The sequence below is a fragment of the Gigantopelta aegis genome, chromosome 3 (genome assembly GCF_016097555.1).
Source record: "Gigantopelta aegis isolate Gae_Host chromosome 3, Gae_host_genome, whole genome shotgun sequence".
In the NCBI taxonomy this organism is placed as follows: domain Eukaryota; kingdom Metazoa; phylum Mollusca; class Gastropoda; order Neomphalida; family Peltospiridae; genus Gigantopelta; species Gigantopelta aegis.
In genome coordinates, this window is record NC_054701.1 from 37509236 (window position 1) to 37535089 (window position 25854).

At 36.9% G+C, this 25854-nt stretch overlaps 1 protein-coding gene across 4 annotated transcripts; it reads right to left on the reverse strand.

Annotated features, from left to right (window-relative positions):
• Positions 1-1694: 1694 nt before the first annotated feature.
• Positions 1695-14083, reverse strand: LOC121367988 (chitobiase-like). Of its 4 annotated transcripts, none has more exons than XM_041492466.1 (9): positions 13924-14083; positions 11826-12545; positions 10774-11032; positions 9468-9627; positions 8090-8821; positions 5775-6006; positions 4275-4527; positions 3656-3799; positions 1695-3163 (listed from the first exon to the last, which is right to left on the reverse strand). In XM_041492466.1, the coding sequence occupies exons 2-9, from the start codon at positions 12529-12531 to the stop codon at positions 3109-3111; spliced, it is 2541 nt and encodes an 846-aa protein (XP_041348400.1). In that variant the 5' UTR covers positions 12532-12545; positions 13924-14083; the 3' UTR covers positions 1695-3108. The 4 variants fall into 4 exon arrangements, with proteins under 4 accessions (XP_041348400.1, XP_041348402.1, XP_041348401.1 ...); XM_041492468.1 differs by having other exon boundaries at positions 14039-14075; XM_041492467.1 differs by lacking the exon at positions 13924-14083 and adding an exon at positions 13683-13901.
• Positions 14084-25854: the final 11771 nt, after the last annotated feature.

A 25854-nucleotide genomic window follows, 5' to 3' on the forward strand; every position in this document is an offset into this window, starting at 1 on the left:
TCTGGGCAAGCAGATAGGAATTTTTTCCAATAATAGAAACCGACAGGAATGACAAAAGTGGGACTGGCAAACACGTTTAAAAAAAATAATTTATGTCTCATAGATTGCGAATCGGTCCCAGACCAGGAAAAATGGCTTTTCGCATGGTCAGCACCCACCTAGAGTGATAAAAATGTTTTCTTAAGGCAGTTAAACTGATTTGGCTGCTTGAAGACAGCACCATGATTTTGCAAGATTCTTTTGATCACATAAATTCATTGTTATGATACTTAACATAGTTTTGGTACCATCCAACACATTTTCATCTATCTACAGAAAGAAATTCCATATTAATAGCCTATGATTGTCAACTTTAGTTTGCTTTCTAATTATTGTACATGCAGATGAATTAATATGTACTATCAAAGATGCAGGCAATTTTTTTTAGCGGTTTAAAAAAAAAAGTAATTTAACATGTTAATGGAGATGTCAGCCAAAGGAGAAATTATATGTCATACTGGTGCCTTAACTAACCATTATTTTGAGATTTTTGGCTACTGGGATACCATGCAAAATGTTTGTCACGATTGGGGGCGTGACGTAGCCCAGTGGTAAAGCACTAGGCTGATGTGCAATCGGTCTAGGATCGATCCCCATCAGTGGGCCCATTGTGCTATTCCTCGCTCCAGACAGTGCACCATGACTGGTATATCAAAGGCCGTGGTATGTGCTATCCTGTCTGGGATAGTGCATATAAAATATTTCTTGCTATTGGAAAAATGTAGCAGGTTTCAGAATTACCAAATGTTTGACATCCAATAGCCGGGGGTGTCATTAAACTTTCATTCATTAATTCTAATAGATGATTAATAAATCAATGTGCTCTAGTGGTGTCATTAAACAAAACTATCAGGCATGGCGGAAGCAAGTAGACATTGGGCGCTGGACTGAGATAGAGGGTGCAAAGCAAAGTTTTTAGGGGGTACAGGGGTATGCTCCCCTGCAAAATTTTGAAAACTAGATGTAAAATTCATCTCTGCCTTAAAATTACTACCAATATTTTTGATTCACATTGTTTTTTGGGGGGGTTTTTTGCGGAGGGTGGGTGGGCTGGGGGCCTGTAACATAGATCAATATCAACTTAATTATGTTTTACACTATTAAAGCTGTGACCAGCCTCGGTGGCATCGTGGTTAGGCCATCGGTCAACAGGGTGGTAGGTTGGTAGGTACTGGGTTCGGATCCCAGTCGAGGCATGGGATTTTTAATCCAGACTTCAAACCCGGAGTGAGTGCTCCGCAAGGCTCAATGGGTAGGTGTAAACCACTTGCACCGACCAGTGATCCATAACTGGTTCAACAAAAGCCATGGTTTGTGCTATCCTGTCTGTGGGAAGCGCAAATAAAAGATCCCTTGCTGCTAATCGGAAAGAGTAGCCCATGAAGTGGCGACAGCCGGTTTCCTCTCAAAATCTGTGTGGTCCTCAACCATATGTCCAACTCCATATAAGCGTAAATAAAATGTTGAGTGCATCGTTAATAAAACATTTCTTTCTTTTTCTTTCTATTAAAGCTGCCTCTTAAAAAGCCCACAAAACACCTTGCTATGGTCACCATGTTGATACTGAAAAGATGACCTTGGTGCTCCAAAAAGCTAGTTCCATACAGAAACAAAGTACAATCATTTCTATTGACTGAAAGCCACAACATCACAAGTAATGAAAAAATATTTTATTTATCCCTCAAGTATTCCAAAATAATTGTACTTCTTGTAGCTTTTAATCAGACATCTCAACATGTAATATAGTCCGTAACAAAACTAGAAATAGAAATAAACCGTAAACAGATCAGTTCCCAAAACTGGTGCAGTTCCAACATGGATCAGAGTGACTGAAAAGTATGATACAGTGGTATCTGAAAACATATTATTGTACATGCATTTCACTAAACAGAACAGTGGTTCTTATAACCTGCACTTTTTTAAGGACCAACTAATTCCATTTTTATACGCAGTCTATGATGGGTTGAATTATGATATGGCATTGTCCGTTCGTCTGTCAACGTTTTCTTATCCGGACCATATCTTGCATACAGGACCATCAAACCACATGTAGGAACAACTTGGGATGGTGGTGTGAATCGTACCCATAACATATTAATTAATATCTATAGTTTTCCATCAAACTCCTGATGTACCTCACTGGTACTCTTGTTTGCATAGTAAGCAGGAATGCAGCACAGACCTCGTATCCCTTGTGAACCCCTTGAAATATTGCCCCAGTTTAAGAACCACCTATCTAGAAATACACACACACATACACACACACACACCGTTTAAGAACCACCCATCTAGAAATACTCCCCCAGTTTAAGAACCACCCATCTAGAAATACTCCCCCAGTTTAAGAACCATCACCTATTTAGAAATACTCCCCCAGTTTAACCACCCCCCCCATCTAGAAATACTCCCCCAGTTTAAGAACCACCCATCTAGAAATACTCCCAAAGTTTAAGAACCACCCATCTAGAAATATTGCTCCAGTTTAAGAACCACCTATCTAGAAATATTGCCCCAGTTTAAGAACCACCTATCTAGAAATATTGCCCCAGTTTAAGAACCACCTATCTAGACCACAGTGTGAAGCAAGGTTCTGTTATTATGTTCTCTCCCATCTATATGTAGATTTCTTCACAGTACTATCCATACTTTTTAAGCGGTCTTGTCCCAAGCAGTTCACAAGGTTGAATGGGCTAATCCCAAAATCATTAACAAAACAAATACTGCCAAGTAAATTACTGTTAACAGTTTCCAGCAATGTACTTTTGATGGGAATGAAAAGAATTTGAGCTTAAACACTACAAAACATTGCAAACTCTTGTACAAAGGACCATTCTTGAATACTATTTAGATCTCCAATTGTTGAGAAGTTTGTCACAGTCCTAGTATCAATGGATATGATTAAGCCAATGAAATGTTAATCCTGGACAATTCAAAATGGGTATGGCTGGAATCAACTTTAGTGACTCGTTTCTGAAGAACGTGAACCAAATGTTAGTGAACTGTACTTCAGCTAAAAACTACTGCAGCGTAATATTTAAATTAACGTTCATAATAAAATCTGATTTGTATTCATGTCTGCATCTTGAATTCTATTTGCCGACTCTGGCGTTTTCCATCAGCAGAGCTGAAAAATTAATTATAACTATCATATTATGGAAAAAATATGAAAACCCCCCAAAAACAACAAAAAGGGTTGGAAATGTTTACAGATTAATGAACTGGCTGTAATTGATATGAATAAAAAGTGCAGTTTTTAACTTCAATTATTACCTATAGTCCTTCACAGCCTTCATGAACAATGTGTTTTTTTGTAAATGATTTCTTTTTTATTTGACAGAAAAAGAAAAGTAGAAGTGTTTTGGAAATAACAAGAAAACTATTTTTGATTCAGAAATAAATAGATTGTAATGCATACCATAGTAAGAAAATAAAATGTTCAATTCTGGGAAGGACAGTAAAAATATTTTTACTAAAATTTTATAAAAATAAAAACTGACAGTGTCACCGAAAATGGTCAGCAATTTCTCATAAACCAGCTCAATTTGAAACAATCCAAAAACACCCACTGAAATACATTTGCTGGCAATTTCAACTAAAGATATTAACTTTGCCTCACCATGTCCTAAGTAACACTACTGCTTGGTCCACTATCTCAAAGGAATTGTATCTCTTCCATGTTTTACCTCCATCTAGGCTCAGTTCAATGGGAAGACCAGGATATGCACAGTTTGCTTTAAGTCTTCTAGTCTTCAAACAGAACCTGAAAATGAATAAACTTACATAGAACTGAATGTCGTGCTTACCATATACTGATTCAGTGAATAAAGGAGTAATCCTATCCGTGAAAATAATAATAATTAAAAACAAAATACATAAAATTAAACAGTTTTTTTTATTTTAAATATAAATAGTTTACTGCCCCAGAAATATGTTATCATGGTAGTTCACTATCTTACGAAGTACAGAGATGATCTTAAACATTCCTTTGAGGGGCGGGATTTAGTTTAGTCGGTTGAGTGCTCGCCCAAGGTGCATGTGTTGCAGAATTGAACCATGTCGTTGGATCCATTCAACTGATTGGGCAGGTTTCGTCTGATGACTACGTGTCATAATTATAAAATGTTTGACATCCAATAGCCAATGATTAATTTAATCAATGTGCTGTAGTGGTGTCGTTAAACAAATCAAACTCTTTCCTTTTACTGATATGAAAACAACACAACACTGGCCCTGACCTTGCACCTGGTGGAGGCAGATGGTAAGCAATGCCTAGTTCATCCATCCTGCTAAACTCCCTGTGGCCTAACGAGTTGGCGAACAGCTCCCAGTCTGCAGACTGCTTTTCCTTGTTAACCCTGCCATCTGTAGTGTCCTCCCATGATGCTCTGTGCCAGGCTCGTTCTGCCAGGGCAACAAGGCGGGGAAACACCATGTTGTCAAACTGATTGGAATTCCTAACAAGCTCACTCCACAGCTGGCCTTGCATACCTGAAATGAGCCAATATTTTCACATATAGTGAGTTTTACACGGTGACATATCAGCTAATAGAAATGTACGGCTAATGACTAGCTTATGGAAACAGAATCGAATCCTATTTACAGATGTAAAATATTTTCTAATCACATGATTCTGAATGTCGATGTCTCATATTTGAATCCTGAAAATGGTTGTAATTATTTTCAATAGGTGTGATTTTGAAGAATCTTACAAAAACCTGCTACAACAGTAGAGATAATTTCTGACAAAAATAGATTTGTAAATTCCTTAAGTCAATTCATTTACATTTGTTTTATGCATTATACATTTTTATTGTCGTTTAATAAAAGTTTATGTTGCAATACTTTTTTGGTAAGCTAAAGTTGACATCGTAATAATTTCTTCTAAACACAGTTTGGGCTACTATTGGCATCTCACAATACATTCATAATGCAATACCTAACTGGTCTAAAACGGGAAATTTAATGTCACAACAGCAATAAACAGGAGTACTGGTGAGGTACATGATATGCCCGTCAGGAGTTTGATGGAAAACAATAGATATTAATGAATATGTTACGGGTATGATTCAATTGTAATTATGTGAAATTTTTGCAATGGGATGGATGAACAGTTTGTTTTGGACCAACTACTGATGATACTGTATCCATTGGAGAAGGTGCTGTCTGATTACTGAAGTTATTATTCTTTATAAGAAAGGGAATTTTTCTTAGCATGGGTACTTTGGTGACAAATGTATACTGGCAGAGAAACAATTTATGTATGTAATGTTAACAATATAGAACCACCATGAAATTAGGCAGACAAGGATTTACTGTTATGTGCAGTAGACTGAAAAGTAGGTTACAGTGACCTAGTAATAGTACACGACACACCGCCATCCCAAGTTGCTCCTACATGTGATGTTTAATGGTCCTGTATGCATCTGTATATAAGATATGGTCTGGACAAGGATTTATTGTTAAGTGCAGTAGACCGTGAAAAGTAGGTTACAGTGACCTTATAGTATGCGACGCACCGCTATCCCAAGTTGTTCCTACATGTGAGGTTTGATGGTCCTGTATGCATCTGTATGCAAGATATGGTCCGGACAAGAAAAAGTTAACAGACAGACAGACGGACAGACAACACCATACCATAATACGACCCATCATAGACGGGCGTATAAAAAAGATGCCCCATGAAAGGAAAGGAAGAGGATTAATGGATTTTTCTATTAAAAGAAAAATTAACGTGCCAATAATGTTTTCACTCTTCTCCAGTTGAACTTTATTTGTCATGAAACTATCATCCTCTTGAATAGCTTCTCCAGTGATCTTGTAATCGGCATTGGCGTACAGACTGCTGGGTGTGAAACTGAATGTCTTGTGGGTGTCTATGTAACGTGTGGCCCAGTACAAGCCACGCTCTTCTGGGTCAGGTTCATAGGGGTGATCAAAGTAGAGATGCGTTGCTTGGGACATGACAACCTGAAGTTTTATTTTTAAATGCTACATAAATACAAAATAAAAAAAAATAAAAAAACAACACAACAAAAACTTACAGTGATATAAATTATTTTCCATTCCTTTTTATTTTGGGAAGACAGCATATTGCCACTAATAATTCAGTACTCCAAAGGGGATATTTTGTTTTCAAAATCCTGATTAGCGATATTTCTAGTCAATTGAAAAATGATTAGCAACTACTGTTTAATGTTTTAAAATTTTGTAGTGATGTCTGAAACTTGTATAGCGAATTGCGACACGATTCTGAACAAAATGTTCCCTGCTCTAATCAGTTTTAGCAGATTTCTTCATTTATTGTTACCAATTGGTTTCACTGTTGCACTACATATTTGACACCGAACAGCCATTGATTAAACAACAGGCTGGCAGTGATCTAAGCAAATATATACTCTGTCAAAAAAGAAACGCATAGACGAAATATTCATGGAATTATCTCTAATACAAAGTGGCATAATTTCATTATTTATGATCGTATCACAGTAAAATTTGACATGAGTATGTGACAATGTTCTTGCTATGGACTGACGGCAGTGTAGGCATTTTAGTCACCAAACAGTGTCGCACGAGGGCGCTGAAATCAGTACCTTGTGCGGCCACCAGCAGCAGCAATCACTGTGCGACATCTACTTGGCATAGACTGAATCTCTGAGTCTCTGAATCCGGGTACGTGAAATCCTAGCCCATTCTTCCTGCAGTGCATGTGACAGTTGCGGAAGTGTCTGAGGCTCTGGGTCACGCTGGCGTACATGTCTGTCCAATTCGTCCCATAGATGTTCAATGGGGTTGAGATCTAGCGATCTTGATGGCCATGACAGCACATTAATGTTCTCATTCTGTAGGAAATCCATTGTTACATGTGCTGTATGCAGCCTGGCATTATCCTGCTGAAAGAGTTCTCTCTGTCGATCCAAAATGGGAAGCATGTGACGGCGAAGAATTTCATCCCGGTAGTGTACAGCTGTCAGGTTGCCTTGTACGAACACAAGTTCACTTCTGCCGGTGTATAAGATGGCTCCCCACATCAGGACACTCCCTCCACCGAATCTGTCAACTTGGGCGATGCAGTTGTTGGCAAAACGTTCATTGCGGCGTCTGTAAACACGTTGTCGTCCATCACGTCGCTGTAGAAGGAAACGTGACTCGTCGCTGAACCATACTCTCCGCCAGTTTCCCAAGTTCCACCCCTGTACATTCGTGCACCAGCGAACACGTAAATGTCGATGTTGACGTCGCAGTACGGGGCCAACATACGGTCTCCTAGCCTGTAAACCAGCTTCTCGAAGTCGGTTCCGAATGGTTTGTGCAGACACCCTTCTCAAACCAGGTATGCGTCCAGCAGTGTTCGCTGCTGTGGCAGTTCGGTGACGCAAGTGCAGAACCCGGATGTAGCGATCTTGTGCTGCAGTTGTTATGCGAGGTCTTCCACTTCTGGGCCAGTCTTTAGCTGATTGAAACTGCTGGTACCTGTTCCAGAGACTTGAAATGGTGCTCTGATGGATGTTCATGTGGCGTGCGACTGCTGACTGCGCTTCACCTAACTGGAGGTGGCCTATTGCAATGTTTCGATTCGGCAGGCTTAGTCTTGGCATCTTGTAACTCGTCTACGTCGAAATGGAAGTGAGGCATCATTGCGAGCATTGCAGCTTTAAATACCATCACTACCCCAATCTTTTCCCTGAGTTTCACGTGCATTCGCCAAAATCTGACCATTTCACATTGATATCCTACAATTGTCGCACAACATGCCACAACCTGCGTTAAATTTGTTTTAGGTGCATTTGGGTATGCTATCCCATTCCAGGAACATTAACAAACATGGTCATTCAGCAACATTGCACAAAAAAAAACGATATTTTGTAAAATCAAACACTTTTCTTCTTTCCCTATCACCTATGCGTTTCTGTTTTTGACAGTATACTTTTACTTTCAGTGGTAATTTTCTAACTGACCAACAGTAAGCCGGGAATGCTGACTGACAAGCAGTTAATATAAAAAAAATTAATACTGTACACCACCTTAAATATATTACAAAATAAATGGTTACCTTATACCCATCATTAGCCAGCAAGTAGGCATCCGATGCCATTCCAGTTTCCCAGACGTTCTTCCATGCAAACACTGTGATGTTTTCATTGGGGAACTTCAGTCTTGGTATTAACGGACGTTTTTTATGTGGGACCACAGCATCCTGCCACGCCCCGATATCAAGCCCATGCTTCTTTGCCAGCTCTGCCACTCTCAACACAAAATACTCCATAAGACCATCGAATGACGAAACAACACCCGCATCGATCAGAGCCCGACACGCAGGAGAATCTTCCCACGCTTCGAACGGAACCTCATCACCACCAAAGTGAAACATTCTCAACTCGTTGTGATCCTTGTGCATCGCTTTCAGTTCAACTATAACCTTCTCAATGAATGTGTACGTCGATTCCAACCCCGGGTTGAGAGAGTTTTCAATGAACATTAGACTTGATATGCTCTCTCCCTTCATTTGCATGTCTGTCAGCAAGTATGCCGTGGCATCTCTTTCGTTTTTCTTCATCAGCCGGTGGTACCTGGCCTCCATGGATCGGATTGCTGCATGGCTGTGGCCGGGAACATCTATCTCGGGAATCACTTCTATGTGGCGCTCATTGGCATACTTAAGGATTTCCTTGTAATCATCCACACTGTAATAACCTGAGCCAGGCAGACATGGTTTGGGTCCCGAGCCCAGTAGAGGTAGTAGACTTGTTTTCTCGGACATGTCATGACCACGTTTACTGCCAATCTGAAACAATGTCAGGTAGTTAGGTTACAAAACAAAATAACCTAGTTTTATTGGTATTTCATCACAAATATAATATTTATCTCATTCATTTAATGACATTGCTTAAATTAAATTACACATTTGAAAATGGGAAACTTACTGAAATAAAAATAGAAATAGAAAAGCAGCTAATTAAAGATTTCTGAAAAAAAAAAAAAATATAGTTTTAAAAAAAAAGAGCAAAATTTTACTGCTAAAAAAGCTATGATAAAAACAGTTCAGTATATTAAATTTCATTTGTAATTTATTAACACTTAAAAGTCAAACAGATTTAATAAGGATTAGTTAATCACACATTATTTGCTACCTGACTATGATCTATTGATGCATCCTCTCACCAAAAAGCTCTGGTTATTATGTGCATTAAATTTGATAAAGATTGATACATCACTACATTTAATGACTAATTTTGTGCATATTTGGACCATCACCATTTTAAATACCAAGTGCAGAGTTATGTTCTTTTGTTCATGGTAAACGTTTAAAATAGTGATTATTTAATCTAGCAAACTAAAGAGACAAGACTAAATGTAAAGAGATATAATTTACATATTGTGCATCCATGTATGTAAGAACAATGAGGTACGGACATGGAGTACAAAACTACCTCTGTGAGTTCTGGAAGTCCAGGAATCTCCAAACGCCAACCTTCATCATCAGTGAGATGAAAATGAAACTTATTCAACTTGTACATTGCCATAGCATCCAGCAGCTTGAAAATCTCTTCTTTAGGGTGAAAGTTACGAGATACATCGACATGCATGCCCCTGTTTGGAGTAGATTTTAAAAACATTAATTAAGATATAACAAGGGTCAAACAAAGTTTCATAGGACTGTAATATATGAATATAATGATAGAGCTAATTACCAAATTTCAGGTCAGTATCTTGAAGCATTGCAAAGAATTACCTAAGTTCAAGTGCAAAAAAGAGTTAAAACCTCATGAAAGTCAATGTGATCTGCAACTCTACATAATAAAGTGATCTATGCAGAATTTCAGCTCAATATTTTTATGCATTGTAAAGAAAAAAGTCCAGGAAAACTGATGATTTTAATATCTGAAAAAAAATGGGCAAAACCCAAATATGCAAAATTTCAGCTCACTATCAAGATGCATTGAAATAAAAATTCCAGAAAACTGTGATGGTTGGAATATCTCCTATGTTCAAGGGTCATAACTTTGTCATAACTGAACAAATCCCAGTGAAACTCAAACTTAATCTATAACTCTACATAAAGCTATATACATAATTCAGTTTTAATCCTGAAGTATTGCGAATAACATTTAGAAAACCATAAGCAGGACAGAGACAAAACCTTTAGTCCTGTTTTAACAAACTGTTATCATCAACAGAACTATTAAGAGTGCAAAGCATGATTCACCAACATTTTTTTTTAATTCCAGATTTTACTGTGAATGTGTTGTACAAACAAATTAAAATATTTACACTTTTTTGCTCCCTTTCTTACTTTTTATTCTCAGTTATATAGAATCTAATTAAAACCTTAAAATAGATGCCATAATGCATTAAATGTTTGATAAGAACAGAACAAAAATGACATACCATTTCAAATAACATTTTTTTTATTTAAAAAAAAAAATATGTTTGTGTTTATTATCCAATTAAGGTTCAAGCACCCTGTCATTAGTACACTTATAAGGATCAATCCTAGACAAGTATTAAGTAGTCTCTCATTAGGTAGCAAAACATTTCATGAATAAATAAATTTAAATAAACTTACTTGTCCTGCACCTAAAACCACTTGTCCCTGGTAAAGGGACAAGTATTAAGCTGATGGCTTAATCACTGTACCATCAAGTCCGACATGCTTTCTCTTACATTGCATGAGACCATTTGTTGTGGGAAACAGAACTACATTAACAATGATTTTCACCTTTATCTAAATTTCACCTGTACTGAAACCTTGGTTTATCCATGATAACAACTTCTGGTACACGATCTCCATGTACAAGTGCCAACAAAGACTGGATTCCATAGAACATGCCAGCAGATCCTCTTGCTTCAATGGTGATAGAGTCGTTCTTGGGATCCACTCGTAGGCAGTACTGCTCCTTATCTGGCAACTTGGCAAATTTCAACAAAATCAAATGGGTACGGGGTTCTGGACTTCCATTTACATCCTGATCAGCAATCTTAGCACCAATTTTATCTGCAAATGAGAATTTTATTTCAGATGAAATAAGTACATCTACTTGGTGTAGCATTTTTATATACATAGATGTCATGCACTTTTACTTCCTACAGTACAATTAAAAAACCCACAAATAAACTTCAGTTGTCCCATTCTTGTTATTTTAAATCAGTAATGAACATTAGATAGACATGTCAAATTTTGAAAACTGTCATCAATAAGATAAAAATAATTCATACACTTATTATCCACATAGTTCAAGATATACAGGGAAATATAACCAGTATGCCTTTTCCAATTACAGCCTGTCATAACGATTTTACATGTATAAAGAATAATGTAATTTTGGGAAGCGACGTCATAACATAATGCGGCTTCCCCAGTTAGTCTCACATTACTAATTAGAGGATTTGGAAGGAGAGTAATGTGGTCTTTTTAGACAGGTGGCTGCTTAATATGAGATAACCACTTGAACAGGTTCGACTGCATACATATATGTACAGGGCTTTAGATCTCACTAATTTGGACACAACAGGTTTATTATTAGTTCTCAGCAGAAAGAAGTCTTCTTAGACTAATAGTGCAGTAATGTTATATCATAATGTTATATGAAATACATATCAAGTTCTTTTAATCTAATTACAGCTTAACATTTCAGTGGTAATGAGGTGAACTGTTTTGAGGTTAACTTGTTTGTACCTAATTTGGGCTTGCTTATTTTGGGCACAACATTTATAGCCTCAACTTTGGTGCAATCTAAAGCCCTGATGTATGCAACATAGTGCTGAACATACCAAATGTGTACATCTACCTGCAATGTACCATGCTTCTGTTGTAAATGGTTTATCCGCAGCAACAGCCCAAGTGTTCTCTTTCAAGTCCACAAAGTTACTTTCATTCACTTGACATTCTTTTGGCGTTGGAATAACATATTTACCAGCTCTTTCTATATTTTTAGCTTTATTCTTTTCAAAGCGTACTTCAGGTGTGAAAGGATCATATAAGTCATATTTGTACCGTCCACTAGACAACTCATAATCAAACCTTTTCCACTGAGCTGGGCTCTTAAAGGGTTCAACGAACGTCAGCCCTTCACCAACAGTGCTTGCAATTAACTCTGGTTCCAAGTCATCCAAGACAATATACCAATTTGGATAAAGGTCACTTCTAGCAACAGAATATGCCTTTGCATGGAAATTTACTTCTAGAGATTCATGTTCTTTCAGTCCTTTGAATCCATTCACAGGCTGTAGTTGGAAAAGACATCCATTAACATGGTTTATCTTCACTTTAGCATCTTCAAAAACATATCCTTCCGGTCTTGGAAGAGATTCGGGTTGAATCATGCGGTCATGGCAGAAGTAAATGGTCCAAAGTGCCAGTGGTAAAGGGATTTGACATCTGTTGGTAATGATTATCGAAGCACTATAAACGGAATGTCCACCACTGAGGTTGTCGTTGACCCGGTAAAGAACTTCAAGACCTTTCCCAAGAGTATTCAACTGGTCTTGATTCATAATGGCTCTTCACTCTGTTGGGGAGAAAAAATCTAAACTAATTATTTGTCTTACATTAATCTAATTAAAATCATATCTTGTTGGTCATTCCAATTTAGATATCTGTCAGTAGGTGATATCTAATGAAAACCAATGCTACTGTACATCTGATAATCATTCATTCGATCAATAAAAATACAGGTGGCATAAAACTGCCAGTAACCAAATACCTTCAGAATGAGGATTCATAACAGAAAGTCACATGGAAATGGGCTACTGGCTCATATCAGATCTATTATTAGTATTAATGGCAATCAGAGCTAAGTTGCATACATACATGTACAGTAGAGAGTAGGGCCCCACAAGTCCAAAATATTGGACCCAAGTACTCGATGCCACACAGGGCTAGCTCTGCCACTCGCCAAATTCGCCAATTGCAAATTTTAAACACAACTGGCAAATAGTATTTTAATGTAGCGAAAGAATTGCATCTAATAATTGATATTCTGCTGGTTTCTGCAATTTTTGGCATTTAATAGATAATTTGGTGAAATTTTGTACATAGCCAGAGCTAGCCCTGGATGGTCAAACTCGACCCGGACCCAAGTACCCAACACTTACACTAGATTATGAATATTTAGAAACATCACCACATCTGTTTCTTTCAAAGTAGGGGCGAGACGTAGCCCAGTGGTAAAATGCTCGCTTGATGCACGGTCAGTTAAAGATCGATCCCTGTCAGTGGGCCCATTGGGCTATTTTTCGCTCCAGCCAGTGCACCACGATGGGTACATCAAAGGATGTGGTATGTGCTATCCTGTTTATGGGATGGTGCATATAAAAGATCCCTTGCTCCTAATCAAAAAGAGTAGCCCATGAAGTGGTGACAGCGGGTTTCCTTCCTCAATATCTGTGGGGTATGTAACAACATTCGAATGTAGAAAGAACCACACTTACTACGTCCCTTCGGACTAAGCCAAAGGGGATGCCTTTTTTTCATTCTATGGAATTTACTACAAGTTATTTATTTCTGAGCCGATTGTTATCTAAATTTGTTTTGTTTTTTTCAAAACACTTCACGTCAAACCGAAATAAAATTATTTACAAAAAACACTTTTGTACAAGGATGGGACGGTTAAGAATGGACCTCGAGCGGACCCTTTTCAACTTACCCTTTTGTCTACATGAATAACCTAATATTACACTGTAAAGTGTTTTAGCCTCATCCGGGGTGGGGTGGGGGTGGGGTGGGGGTGGGGTAGGGGTGGGGGTGTCGTCTGGCCTCCCACACTATGTCCCTTCACAATATTATTATTAGGAACTATCGTGGGCCGTGGGCGCGTGATGAATGAATCGCCATCCGGAAGTAAATTGTGTAGTGAGACCTTATAGTAAAAAGTGAAAAAACACTACCGGTATGAAACGAAAAACACCATCAGCACATATCAAACAATGACAGTCATACTAAAACAACATGACACTGGCATAACAAAAAATCTGTATTCCAGTATACAAAAATAAAAACTACATGATCAATTATGAACCCAAAAACTTCACAAACACTACTTCTGCTAGCCACTCTCTTCTTTTGTACATTTCTCCTTTATTCTTACTGGGGCGAGTAAAAATATATGACATATTCAAAATTAGAGGGAAGGAAACTGTATTAACGTGCCCACATCCTTACGGTTCAGGCACGCTCACCATGGATTCGGGTTCTGGCATAGCCAGTCCACGATTCCATGGCGGGAGGGGGAAGGGGATAGGGGAAGATAGTAGGCTGATGGGGACAATTACCAAATTTGAATAGTAAGACCAAGTTCTAATGATCCTAATAAGGGAGGGGCTAAAATTACAATTAAAATATATCACTAGATATATAAATAACTTTAGAACGCACCAAGGATGAAACTAATTAAATTCAGGCTATGTACTATTATTATTATATTATCTGGTGCTAATTTCGATCGGGCTAGTCTAAAATATAATATATATAACAATACTATTAACAATATACCTTTTATTATTATTCTTAGCCCTGGAGGACAAAGGGTTCACAAAGGGGGGAGCATCGCGCCCAATCCAGAGTACGATCCAACACCGGGCTAAGCCCAACGGTAGCCGGGCCGGATTTCCACGGGGCAGGCGCGCCGGGGTGGGGAGGCTATCGGCCGAAACCGCTTACGCCCTACCGCACCCAAAGAGCACCATAACACGGCGTACCCCCCCCCCCCCCCCCCCCATCCCGTCTACCCCCAAGTTATCCATACAGCTAACCGGGCATTAAGATGATATATGCAGGTCAAAATTAGATGGCGACTCTGTCATATTCGTATTTAAATCGGACAAATGGTACGATATACCTACTTTTATAGATTTGGTTAAAATTAATAGTTAAAAATAAATAACAACCCACATAGCTCATGGATTCATTTTGTATGCGACATGCAAGAACATAATATATGTAGCAACAAGAATCAAAATAGAAAATGTAATTAACTACCCAACATAACTTGTAGCTAGATGAGTCTTTGTTTCACTTACATTAAAAACAAAAAAAAAGGTACCGTTTTCGTCAATACATTGAGATGCTGTTATCACCAAATGGTTTCCGTTTTGACAGTCGTTCCGTTTTAGCAATAATATATTTATTTATTTAAAATCAAATAATATATGCGATCTGTCCAACTAGGCCTAGCTACGTGGCTTAAATTTGAAACTGAATTAAAGGAGCTAGGACTACATATACGTGTACAAAATACATAGTTTAAAGGAACTGATAAGTTCTGAGCCTCACACAGAAGAAATTGCGTAACAGCGAAATAGTTTGTTGTGGACAGTACATGATATCATAGAGGTATATCCACAAAACTTGTGTCAACTGACAAAATTGTTTCGTTCTGACAAGTCAGGTAAAATAAGCAGAGATCTATGACCTTTGGGAAATGGACAAACTTGAGGAATGTGCAAAAAAAGGGTTGGATATCAAAGGCCACCCATGAAGATATGCGTAGGCTACTGTAGAATGCTAGGGACGGGTGCCCCTTCCTATCACTGTAAATATGTGGGCAGCAGTTTAAGCGTGGCAGGGAGAGTCTTGAAGACGCACCCCCGTCCCGAAAGGCCTGTCATGTCAGCAACACTAGAAATAATCGAGAGAATCCACGATATGATGATGACCGACCTACTAATGACAGCGTCGTAGGCCTATCGCTTGTTCAGTAAGCATTTCCCAGGAGACAGTACATTTCATTATCACAGAAACTTTGACAATAAGGAAAGTATCAGTTTGTTGGGTTCCAAAGCTTCTGACACATAATCAAAAACGCACAAGGCATAAAATGTCTCACACTGTTTGAAGCTGATCCAGAAAAGGTTCTTGCATCGATTTGTGACTGGATGAAACCTAAACCTAAATAATAATGAAAACAGTAGAAGCATGTGACATCAAACCACCAAAGAAACATAGGATTGTTGTTGTATTAGAGCGGGAATCTTTGACTACCGTTTGGTAGTCCCCACACACCCCTTTACCGGTATCTTCAGACACCTGTTAATTTAAAAAAAAAAGAGTTTGTTTTATTTAACGACACCACTAGAGCACATTCATTTATTAATCATTGGCTATTGGATGTCAAACGTTTGGTAAATTCTGACACGTAGTCATCAGAGGAAACCCGCTACATTTTCTTAATGCAGCAAGGGATCTTTTATATGCATTTTCCCCACAGACAGGAGAGCACATACCACAACCTTTGACCAGTCGTGGTACACTGGCTGGAACGAGAAAAACCCAGTCAGTTGAATGGATCCACCGAGGTGGTTCGATCTTGTGATGCAAGCACACTAAGCGAATACTCAACCGACTGAGCTAAATTCAAATGCATTTCGATACAAACAGTAATTAATATGATACTACTCTGAAGAACATTAGCATTAAATCACCGTATCTGATGTATCGTTTCTGAAATCATATGTCCTTATCTCAATATTGCCAACAAATGAATTTTTTTCTGGTGTTATTGCAGAATTTCATTTCTGTTTTTTTCCTCTTCGAAAGACTGTTGGTATTGTTAAGTATTCGATATATGAAAACGTGTCGTGTTTTCACTTTAGATAGAGGGGAAGGTGGCAGTGATTGCTTGGGGTGTGTCACTAGGTAGGTCTAAGTGACAAAGTCGAATGGAAGAAATACGTTAATGGGAGCTGAAAAAAGGAGTAGTCAAGGCACTTATAATGCGTAAATTTCCAAGGAATCCGGCAGAATCCATTATCGTGATTCCTAGCTCCCAGTATAGATGGAATTGCGAATAACTGAGTTAGAGTTGAATAAGGAAATATTATCTTGAATGTATTCACATGTGCATGTCCACACAAATCTTTAAGTTCCCATTGAGCTTTGTCTTGTGCAGTTTCACAATTGTTGAACTAGTCTTGGAAGTGGCAGTCCTCCCTACACGCGAAATACTAACGTGATAGTCCTGGTAAGTGGTAGTCCCCTTTCAGGCGAAACACTTTGCAGTGACTCAATGCCCCCAGAACCACGTTCAGAATCTCCATATCCAAGATACTGTGCGTATTGGAACGTACCTGTATATCACTCTTTAGAACTTTATTTGAATCCGAAATTTCATTTCAAATAGAAGGCAGTGCAATTTTGTTAATTGTTCCTTATCCATGTATGGTACATTATTGATTGGAAGCGTGGAATACCACAAGGCTTAATGCTTGGTCCGTTTTTGTTTTTTGTTTACGTCAATGATATTGCTGACGAGCTTAAATGTGTATATATAAGATTATTTGCAGATGTCAGCATTCAATCTCACTGAAAACCTCTTTCAAAACAAATAATGATAATATACCCTCAAACACTGTGAAGGTCATTGTTTGTCACCTTGTTTTTTGAAGGGGGTGGGTTGTGGTGGTGGTGATGGTTGATTTTTGATAATTAAACACATCAGTTATGTAGAGTAAATTAGAAGATAAAATTATAGAAGCTGTCTTCATGACAATATACATCCAGTTTTCATTTTGGGTCCTCGTGTTCATCTTTCAATTCGTGAAATATGAACAAAATGTATTTGTTCACCTTGACATTGTACTGTCAACAAAATTCTAGCGTTAAAAAATTCATTTAAAAAAAGAAGCTTTTTTTTTTGGTATTATTATTTTGCTGTGTCATTTAAAAAAAATGTATATAAACAATAGTCACATGCGGAAATAGTGGAATAAACACACACTGAAATTGGTTTCCTGAACGATTTTGATATTTTGTGCTACATGATGAAGACAACGAAGACACTGCACCTCATTAAACCTTCCAGTTTATTAACAACATATAAACATGGCATCTACAGCAGTAAGGGGGGTGGGGGTGTCAAAACGTTCGGTGAAGAATTGTAGCCTCTGACGTTGACATTATAGAAGGATATTGCTGCTAATTGCTCTGCTTACAAAGATCTCTGTTGGCGTAGGACATGGCAGTTTTTCACCTCGTTTATCAACAAAGCAGACGTTGGGAGGAAGAGAAAGATTGTGAACAAATATCCGTGTCGACAACCGTGTGTCATGGAATTAGAGGGTAAACAATGCCCTCTGGTGGCCTCCGAGCGAAGCGTCCAAAGCTTTGGCTTAGGCGGGATACTGGGGGAGAGTAAAGTCAGCGGAGGACGCAGTTAGCTTCTTGGACCTAAACTTTATCAGGATTAGACACGATGGTTTTTTGTACGGCCCGCTGGTGGTTGTATTATACGTTTCTTTTTGGCTTATCTCTGGTATCAGGTGAGTGTTAAAAAACATAATCTTTTTCTTATATATTCCCCCAATACATTAAAAAAAAACCCCACCTAACCTATTATACCAGATATTGCTTGTTTTTTCTTACCAAAATTCTGTCTGCATCTGTTTCTGTATTGTATTGTAATTGTATATATACGATTTGAATGCTGGACCTCTCATATTGTAGGCAAGCGGTGACCTTTTTTATAAACTAAATATTTTATTTTTAGTAATTATAATTTAAAAAAATTTAAGCCCAAATAAGTAAAAACGGTACCTATTTTCAGTCAATAATTTGATGTCTTATTGAAATAGGTTTAGGTTTGCCACGTATTTCAATGTGTGTACACTGAAGTGAGTCACAATAAAAATATACTTTTGAAGTCCAAATACTATTATTTTATTGCACTGTAGTTATGGACATTTACATGTATAAGTAAGAATATTTGCAGATGTCAGCATTCAATCTCAGTGTTACATTTATTTTAGCACTGTTTATGACATCATGTAATGACTCATGAACAGTGCCATTAGGCGGGTATTTCCCCCAACTTGTTCAACATAAAAAGTGGCATTGTGATAATCGTTTTTTCCTTAATTTAGATAAATATCATTATGATAATGTATGCTGTTATATTATCATGTTTTGGTGTCTTGCGATGTGCAAGGATGAACACGTTTGTGATAACTTCATTTCAATATATTGTAATATAATACATGCATCATAATGCATGTATTATGTTACTGTACTTTTATAAATATAAGTTTAATATACATTTTAATATTATCATGTAATTAACCAAATTTAATATAATGTAATAATTATAATTTTAATATATATTCTAATATTATTAAGCAATATATTAATATTATTATATATAAACATTTGGTATTTTTAACCTTTAGGCATTGGTCAATTAACATTGTGCTAATATTAACGTTGGAGTATGTCTCGTGAAAACCTTTTGGGTTTCTAAGAATTTTTTTTTTTTAAACTTCAATTTGTAACAGAAAACGGCGATTACAGCTTTGGTGTGATTTTAGCATATAGTAGGATACAATGGTTAACAGTTTAGTAATCCTTCTATACAAATTTCAAAATAATGATTTTAAAAATTAAATAGTATTTAGAAAAACATTGTTCTTCTTTAGTTACCGTAGCAACCACATAATGTAATAAAATCTATGAATTTAAAATATAGAAATTACCAAAATGTTTCTAAGGCACAATATTTAATGTTTGGCACGTTAGTATGTATTTAAAATCTCAGCTTTTGGTATGTCGATCCTGATCCTGATCACATATTATAGTACGGAAATTATAATCTGAAAAATGTTATTTATAATCAAATGCAACTTTAAATTAAACAAATACTAACAGCATATTATCGTATTGTGGTACACTACTATCACGTATTAAATGGTTGGATAAATAAAATAATTCAATGAACAACAGTCCGATCCAATCAAATAATTCGTTTCAGACACAATCGCATGTATCGTGAATATTGATAATAAACGTGTCATTTGTTTGATGCTGAATACATAGTCTAGTGGTTTAAGAACTAGCATTCTAGAAGGTAACACTGTACTATGTCAAAGACATCCAATAGCCGATGTATTTTTCGTGCTGAAGTGTCGTTGAATATTCATTCATTCATGTCAGACTATGGGTTCGATTCCCGGTATAGATATTACCACGCAGTGTTTAAAATGAATTTGAATTCAATTAATGCAAATAAAATTCAAATTGGATTCAACCATTTACCTCAATGAGATTCTAATAATCAGGCGCAGATCCAGGATCTTTTGCATGGGGGGAGGGGGTGTCTACTTAATTTTAATTGCAACTATGAAAGTTTTATATTAGCGATGAGTTCACTTTAAAATAAGCGACTTGCGCTTACATCCTCCGAAGGTTCCCGGTGGATGTGTCCAAGACACGGGGATTGGTGTTATAATAAGGCTATGGCATTTACAATTTGACATTTGGCATATCGTTCCATTACCGATATATACGGTCATGCGTTTGAAGGTTCAAAAACATCGTTCCAAAACTGATTTAAATTAATTACAGCAACAATTCAATTCAGTTCAATTTATTGCCCAATACCAAACCACCTGGTGTCAGCAAAAAGAGATAAGAATTATATAACATCAATAAAAAAAGCGGCTGATCCCACGTTGACAAATCCTAATAATTTTGAACATGCATTCCACTGCCATGTATTGCATTATGTTTTAAAAGTAAGAAATATTTATCATATTAAAAAGTAAAAAGAAATTATATTTTTTTATTGTTTTTTTTTTTTAAGAATCTTTTGCACACGATACTTTGTGGACTTCTTTATGCTGAACATTAAACAGACGCGCGTATTGCAGGCAACACGATTTAGCAGATGCTAAATCCGTGCAAGAGAGCCTAAGTACACCGCTGTGTAAATATCTCCGACCGCAAAGAATAAACCCCGAACCCGTCTTGTTTGCAGGAGGAATAATACCGATAAATGCTGGACATATTGTTTCAAACCTAACACAGTTAACACATTGTTTCAAATCCTGCAACAATTTGTTCTCTTTTTTTGCTTTTCGATTTCATTTTACTTTTTTCCCTCAGTTTAATGTTTACTCGTATTGGGTGTTGTCGTTTTGAGTTTTTATATGCAGATATGCATTGTTTTGTTGTTAATGTGTCTTTAAGCTATTGTCACAGACCGCTGACCTATTAAATAGCCTAACAAAGTATTACGTGAAAAAAATATTAATTTAATTTGTCCCAAAATGTACTTTATTCAACAATCTAATTAACCATCATACTTCAGTTATTAATGATATTTTGTAAACAAAAAAATTGAATTATGGCAATGGTCCATAATGTAAAAATTAATATTGTCAAGAGGATTGACATGGATTTCACTCCATCATGGTTTAGTTAAGGTGATTCAATAGTCAGATTTGGTTGCCAAACATTGATGTGATTTTCATTTATTATCTACATTTGGAGAAATAAGGTCCTTAAATCCGTGACAGTATGCCTTTAATATTAAAAGCTGTTTACACAAGCGCATTTAACTATAATATTTATGTTGACAGTCGCTAAAAAAATAATACTTAGGTGTGTCTCATAGACGTTAGGTGTATGTTATATTATTTGGTTATGTTGAAACAAGTTATAGGGTTTTTTTATTATACAATTACAAGTTTATATCATGAGCAATAATTCAAATGAAGCTACGATAAATGTTTTAATATAATGGTTGATTTTATAATAAGTAAACTTAAAACCAGACAGAAAAGGTTTGCCAAGTTGTAGTGAAATATCAGGAGATGGCATTACGTAATCAGTTTGTTTTTATTTAACGAAACCACTAGAACACATTGATTTATTAATCACCGGCTATTGAATGTCAAACATATGGTCATTTTGACATAGACATAGAGAGGAAACCCGCTACATTTTTCCATTAATAGCAAGGGATATTTTATATGCACCATCCTACAGACAGGATAGCACATACCACGGCCTTTGATATACCAGTCGTGATGCACTGGCTGGGACGAGAAATAGCCCTATGGGCCCACCGACGGGGATCAATTCCAAACCGACCGCGCATCAAGCGAGCGCTTTACCACTGGGCTACGTCTCGCCCCGACATTACGCATGTCTTCATTTCCAGTACACATTATTTAAATTTTAGTGTACAGTAAAATAAATTTAAACAGTATAGCTCATAATTAATAATTTTATTATAAAGTTAGCCTTTAAAGTACATGCATTTAATACAGATTTATATATTGTATGGGCACGTACGTTTAGACACATAACATATAGTATTATATTTGTATCATACTACTAGTTTACATATTTATATCCTAACATACGCATTTATTATAACAATATTATGTCAGTACAAATAAAGGCCGTGCCATCTGATGTCCTGCCTGTGCAAAAGATGCTTATGTGATGGTCATTTCTCTAATACTCTAGACCTCGAAAAGTGCTTATGTGATGGTAGTTTTCTCTAACACTCTAGACCTCGAAAAGTGCTTATGTGATGGTAGTTTTCTCTAACACTCTAGACCTTGTTTCATAATAATAGGAGTGGGATCTAGCTCAGTCGATAGAGCGTTTGCCAGAAGTGCTTCGATCGTAGAATCACACCCCTCATTGGTCCCATTATCTCAGTGCTTGCTTGAGGTACTTCCGTCGCGGGATCGCACCACCTCGATGGATCCATTCAACTGATATATATATTGGGGGTTTTCTCGTTCCAACTAGTGCACCACAACTGGTCAAATGCTGTGGTATGTGCTTTACTGTGTGTGGGAAAGTGCATATAAAAGATATCTTACTGGATCAGGAAAAATGTAGTGGGTTTTCTCTGGTGACTATGTGTCAGAATTACCAAATGTTTGAGATCCAATAGCCGATGATTACTCAATCAATGTGCTCTAGTGGTGTCATTAAACAAAACAAACTGTAACTTTAACTGACCAGGTTTCCCCCGTTACAACCAGTGCCCCACGACTGATACACATGTGCTGTTCTGTCTTTGGAAAAGAGCATAAAAAAGACCCCTTGCTGCTGATGAAAAAATATGGCGGATTTCCGCTAGATAATACTATATGTTGGAATTATCAAATGTTTGACATCCAGTAGCCGATGATTAATAAATCAATGTCATCTAGAACTTTGTGTCCTTAAACAAAACAAGCATTAACTTTATCATTTCTTGTATGGCTACATGCCTTAAGCTTATAACTGCAGCTAAAAATAAAATAGATTTTATTATCATGGAACTTTAGAATTACAGTGTAGAGAATACCATAAATTATGTTTATAAATAAATGCTAAATATAATGAGTCAGCGAGCACAGTGAAAAATAACCCTCTCTCCATTTGCACCAGTTGTTATTTGTGAAGGTACAGTCAGCTTACTTAAAAGATTTAAACTTCATTTCAAGTTAAATGTCATGCTTACTGTCCTAAAGTTGTTTGATGCACATGTTAGTGACAACAAGGCCGGCAGTTCGTCAACCAAAGCAATATATAAACATAGTTTACCTACTATTTTTGTATAACTTTTTTTGTTCACAACATCGAGATTAAATGTAATCTCTGTTTAAGTTTCAGTTTACTCATCACGCGCTCGATAAAATGTTGTATTAAAATCAAGAACACCATCACTAATACAGCTGGTAAATATTTTTCAACAAAAATAAATATAGATGTATTTGTTAACAGTTACGTAATCCTGTTGACATTTTATAGTGATCGAACTATTTAAATGTTGTGAATACATCAAAAGTAAATACTATTTGTTTAAAATGTTGTAATTTAATTTTATTTGTAACATTGCAATGTGATCGAAAAAATAGTGCGAGTCTATTTAACTGTCGCACCGCTAAATAATTTTTATTTTTTTATTTCAATAATGTTATTTTTTAGCCTAAGTTATGTAATTTTATATATAAAAAAAAAAGTTTATATCATAACAAACATTTATAGGATACAATTCACACACCTAATGCTTTGATAGTTAGAATTTACCATTAACATACACTTTTATAATAAAATTACAAAATTATTTCAAAACTCAATGGATTACTGACCCACAAAAATAGAACCTGAATGAAAATAAAATATATTCTGAAAAGGACTTTACTTATAAATAGAAGGATTATTTTGAAAGTATTTGTTAGGAACCAAGTGGAAAGGATTACACAAGTAGAGTTAATACAAGTGCCCTTCAGCAACACAAAATGAACACCGGGGGGCTTTAATATATATATATTTCCCACGGTTTGACGGCGATTTTTGTAGAAGCAACCTGTTGGTTGTACAGAACCCCCCGTGCTACTGTTTAGGAAATTATTTAGGGTATCAGGGTAAAGGAGGGGGCACTATGACCATGACCATTGAGGATGGACCAAGGCAGATGCGGAGCACGTAAAAAACCTTTAAATATACCCACCTTTTCTGTGCAATCAATGCTTTAAAACACACACACACACACACACACACACACACACACACACACACACACACACACACACTACCGCATCGCCGCATCAATTCTGGAAAGTGTGTTGTTAAATAAAACATTTATTTTCATTTTTCTTTCCATTCAGGAAATTTGGTCTGACCAGAGACCGACTGTTTTTTTTCTTTTTTCTTTTTTTTTGGTTGGGGGAGAGGGCCTAATAAAAGCGTCAAACAATCACACACACCAAGTATATACAGACCCCGCTATTCTAAACAATAAAATGTGATTAATATTATGTGTAATTGTGATCGATATAAAAGCTCAATTAGCAACTGGAAGCAACTGGAGACGGTCTCTTTAAAGTTTGTAGGGACGAGACGTAGCCCAGTGGTAAAGCGCTCGCTTGATGCGCGGTCGGGTTGGGATCGATCCCCCGTTAATGGGCCGATTAAGCTATTTCGCGCTCCATTCAGTGCACCATGACTGATACATCAAAGATCGTGGTATGTGCTATCCTGTCTATAGGATGGTGCATATAAAAGATCCCTTGCTGCTAATCGAAAAGAGTAGCCCCTGAAGTGGCGACAGCAGGTTTCCTCTCTCATTATCTGTGTGGTCCTTAACCATATGTCCGACGCCATATAATCGTAAATAAAATGTGTTGAATGCGTCGTTAAATAAAACATTTCCTTCCTGTAAATTTGAAATCTGTATCGCCATCATCACCACCGCCAGTATTCAGCAGTTTGAGTAGCATCAGAAATAACACCAATCATTAACAACCTCCCTGCGATTCATGTTATTTTACTGATCGAATCGGTTTCCATGTGCTTTACACAACTCTAGACTGTTGTTCGAAAACATTGAGATTCACGTTCTTGGTTCATGAAGCACGTTTTCGAAGCAAACATATTTTCCGGTTTCTTGTGTGCATTTCGCTGTTGACTGTTGTAGTTGGTAATAAAATAACACAAACGTTGTTTCATATCCATTATCCTCCTATTCTTCGCCAAATGTCAACAACACTCGAATTTTAACATGTAAATATTAAACAATTATTGGGTCATATAGGGTACGCGTGCGCCTATCCCCCCACCCATAGCATATTTGCCCGGTCAGTTTCAAACTAGCAGAAGCAGCAAATTATAATTCGTATGAATCCACGTAGTCATCGGAGGGTAAAGGGCCAAGTTGTCTTCTGTGTCAGATTAAAGTGAGAGAGAGAGAGAGAGAGAGAGAGAGAGAGAGAGAGAGAGAGAGAGAGAGAGAGAGAGAGAGAGAGAGAGAGAGAGAGAGAGAGAGAGAGAGAGAGAGAGAGGACAGACACACACAGAGAGAGAGAGAGAGAGAGAGAGAGAGAGAGAGAGAGAGAGAGGAGAGAGAGACAGAGAGAAGGAGAAGAAATAAATTTTAAAAGAGGATATATTGTTAATTTGTGTCCATTTCTCTATCACCCCTAGTCTCGACTCGCACACATATCTCGATAATATATGATTATTCGTTGGAAATATTTTGTATTCATTTTTGCTGCCTTACATTTTCTTTTGCGGTTACAGTTTGTACCAATCACATACATTTG

Excerpts from the sequence above, each read along its gene's own strand:
- LOC121367988 (XM_041492466.1), bottom strand. The coding sequence starts at position 12,531 with ATGAATCAAGACCAGTTGAATACTCTTGGGAAAGGTCTTGAAGTTCTT. Across the intron at positions 11,033-11,825 it reads AGAAGCATGGTACATTGCAG|ATAAAATTGGTGCTAAGATT; the intron begins GTAGATGTACAC and ends TCTCATTTGCAG. Across the intron at positions 9,628-10,773 it reads AAACCAAGGTTTCAGTACAG|GGGCATGCATGTCGATGTAT; the intron begins GTGAAATTTAGA and ends TACTCCAAACAG.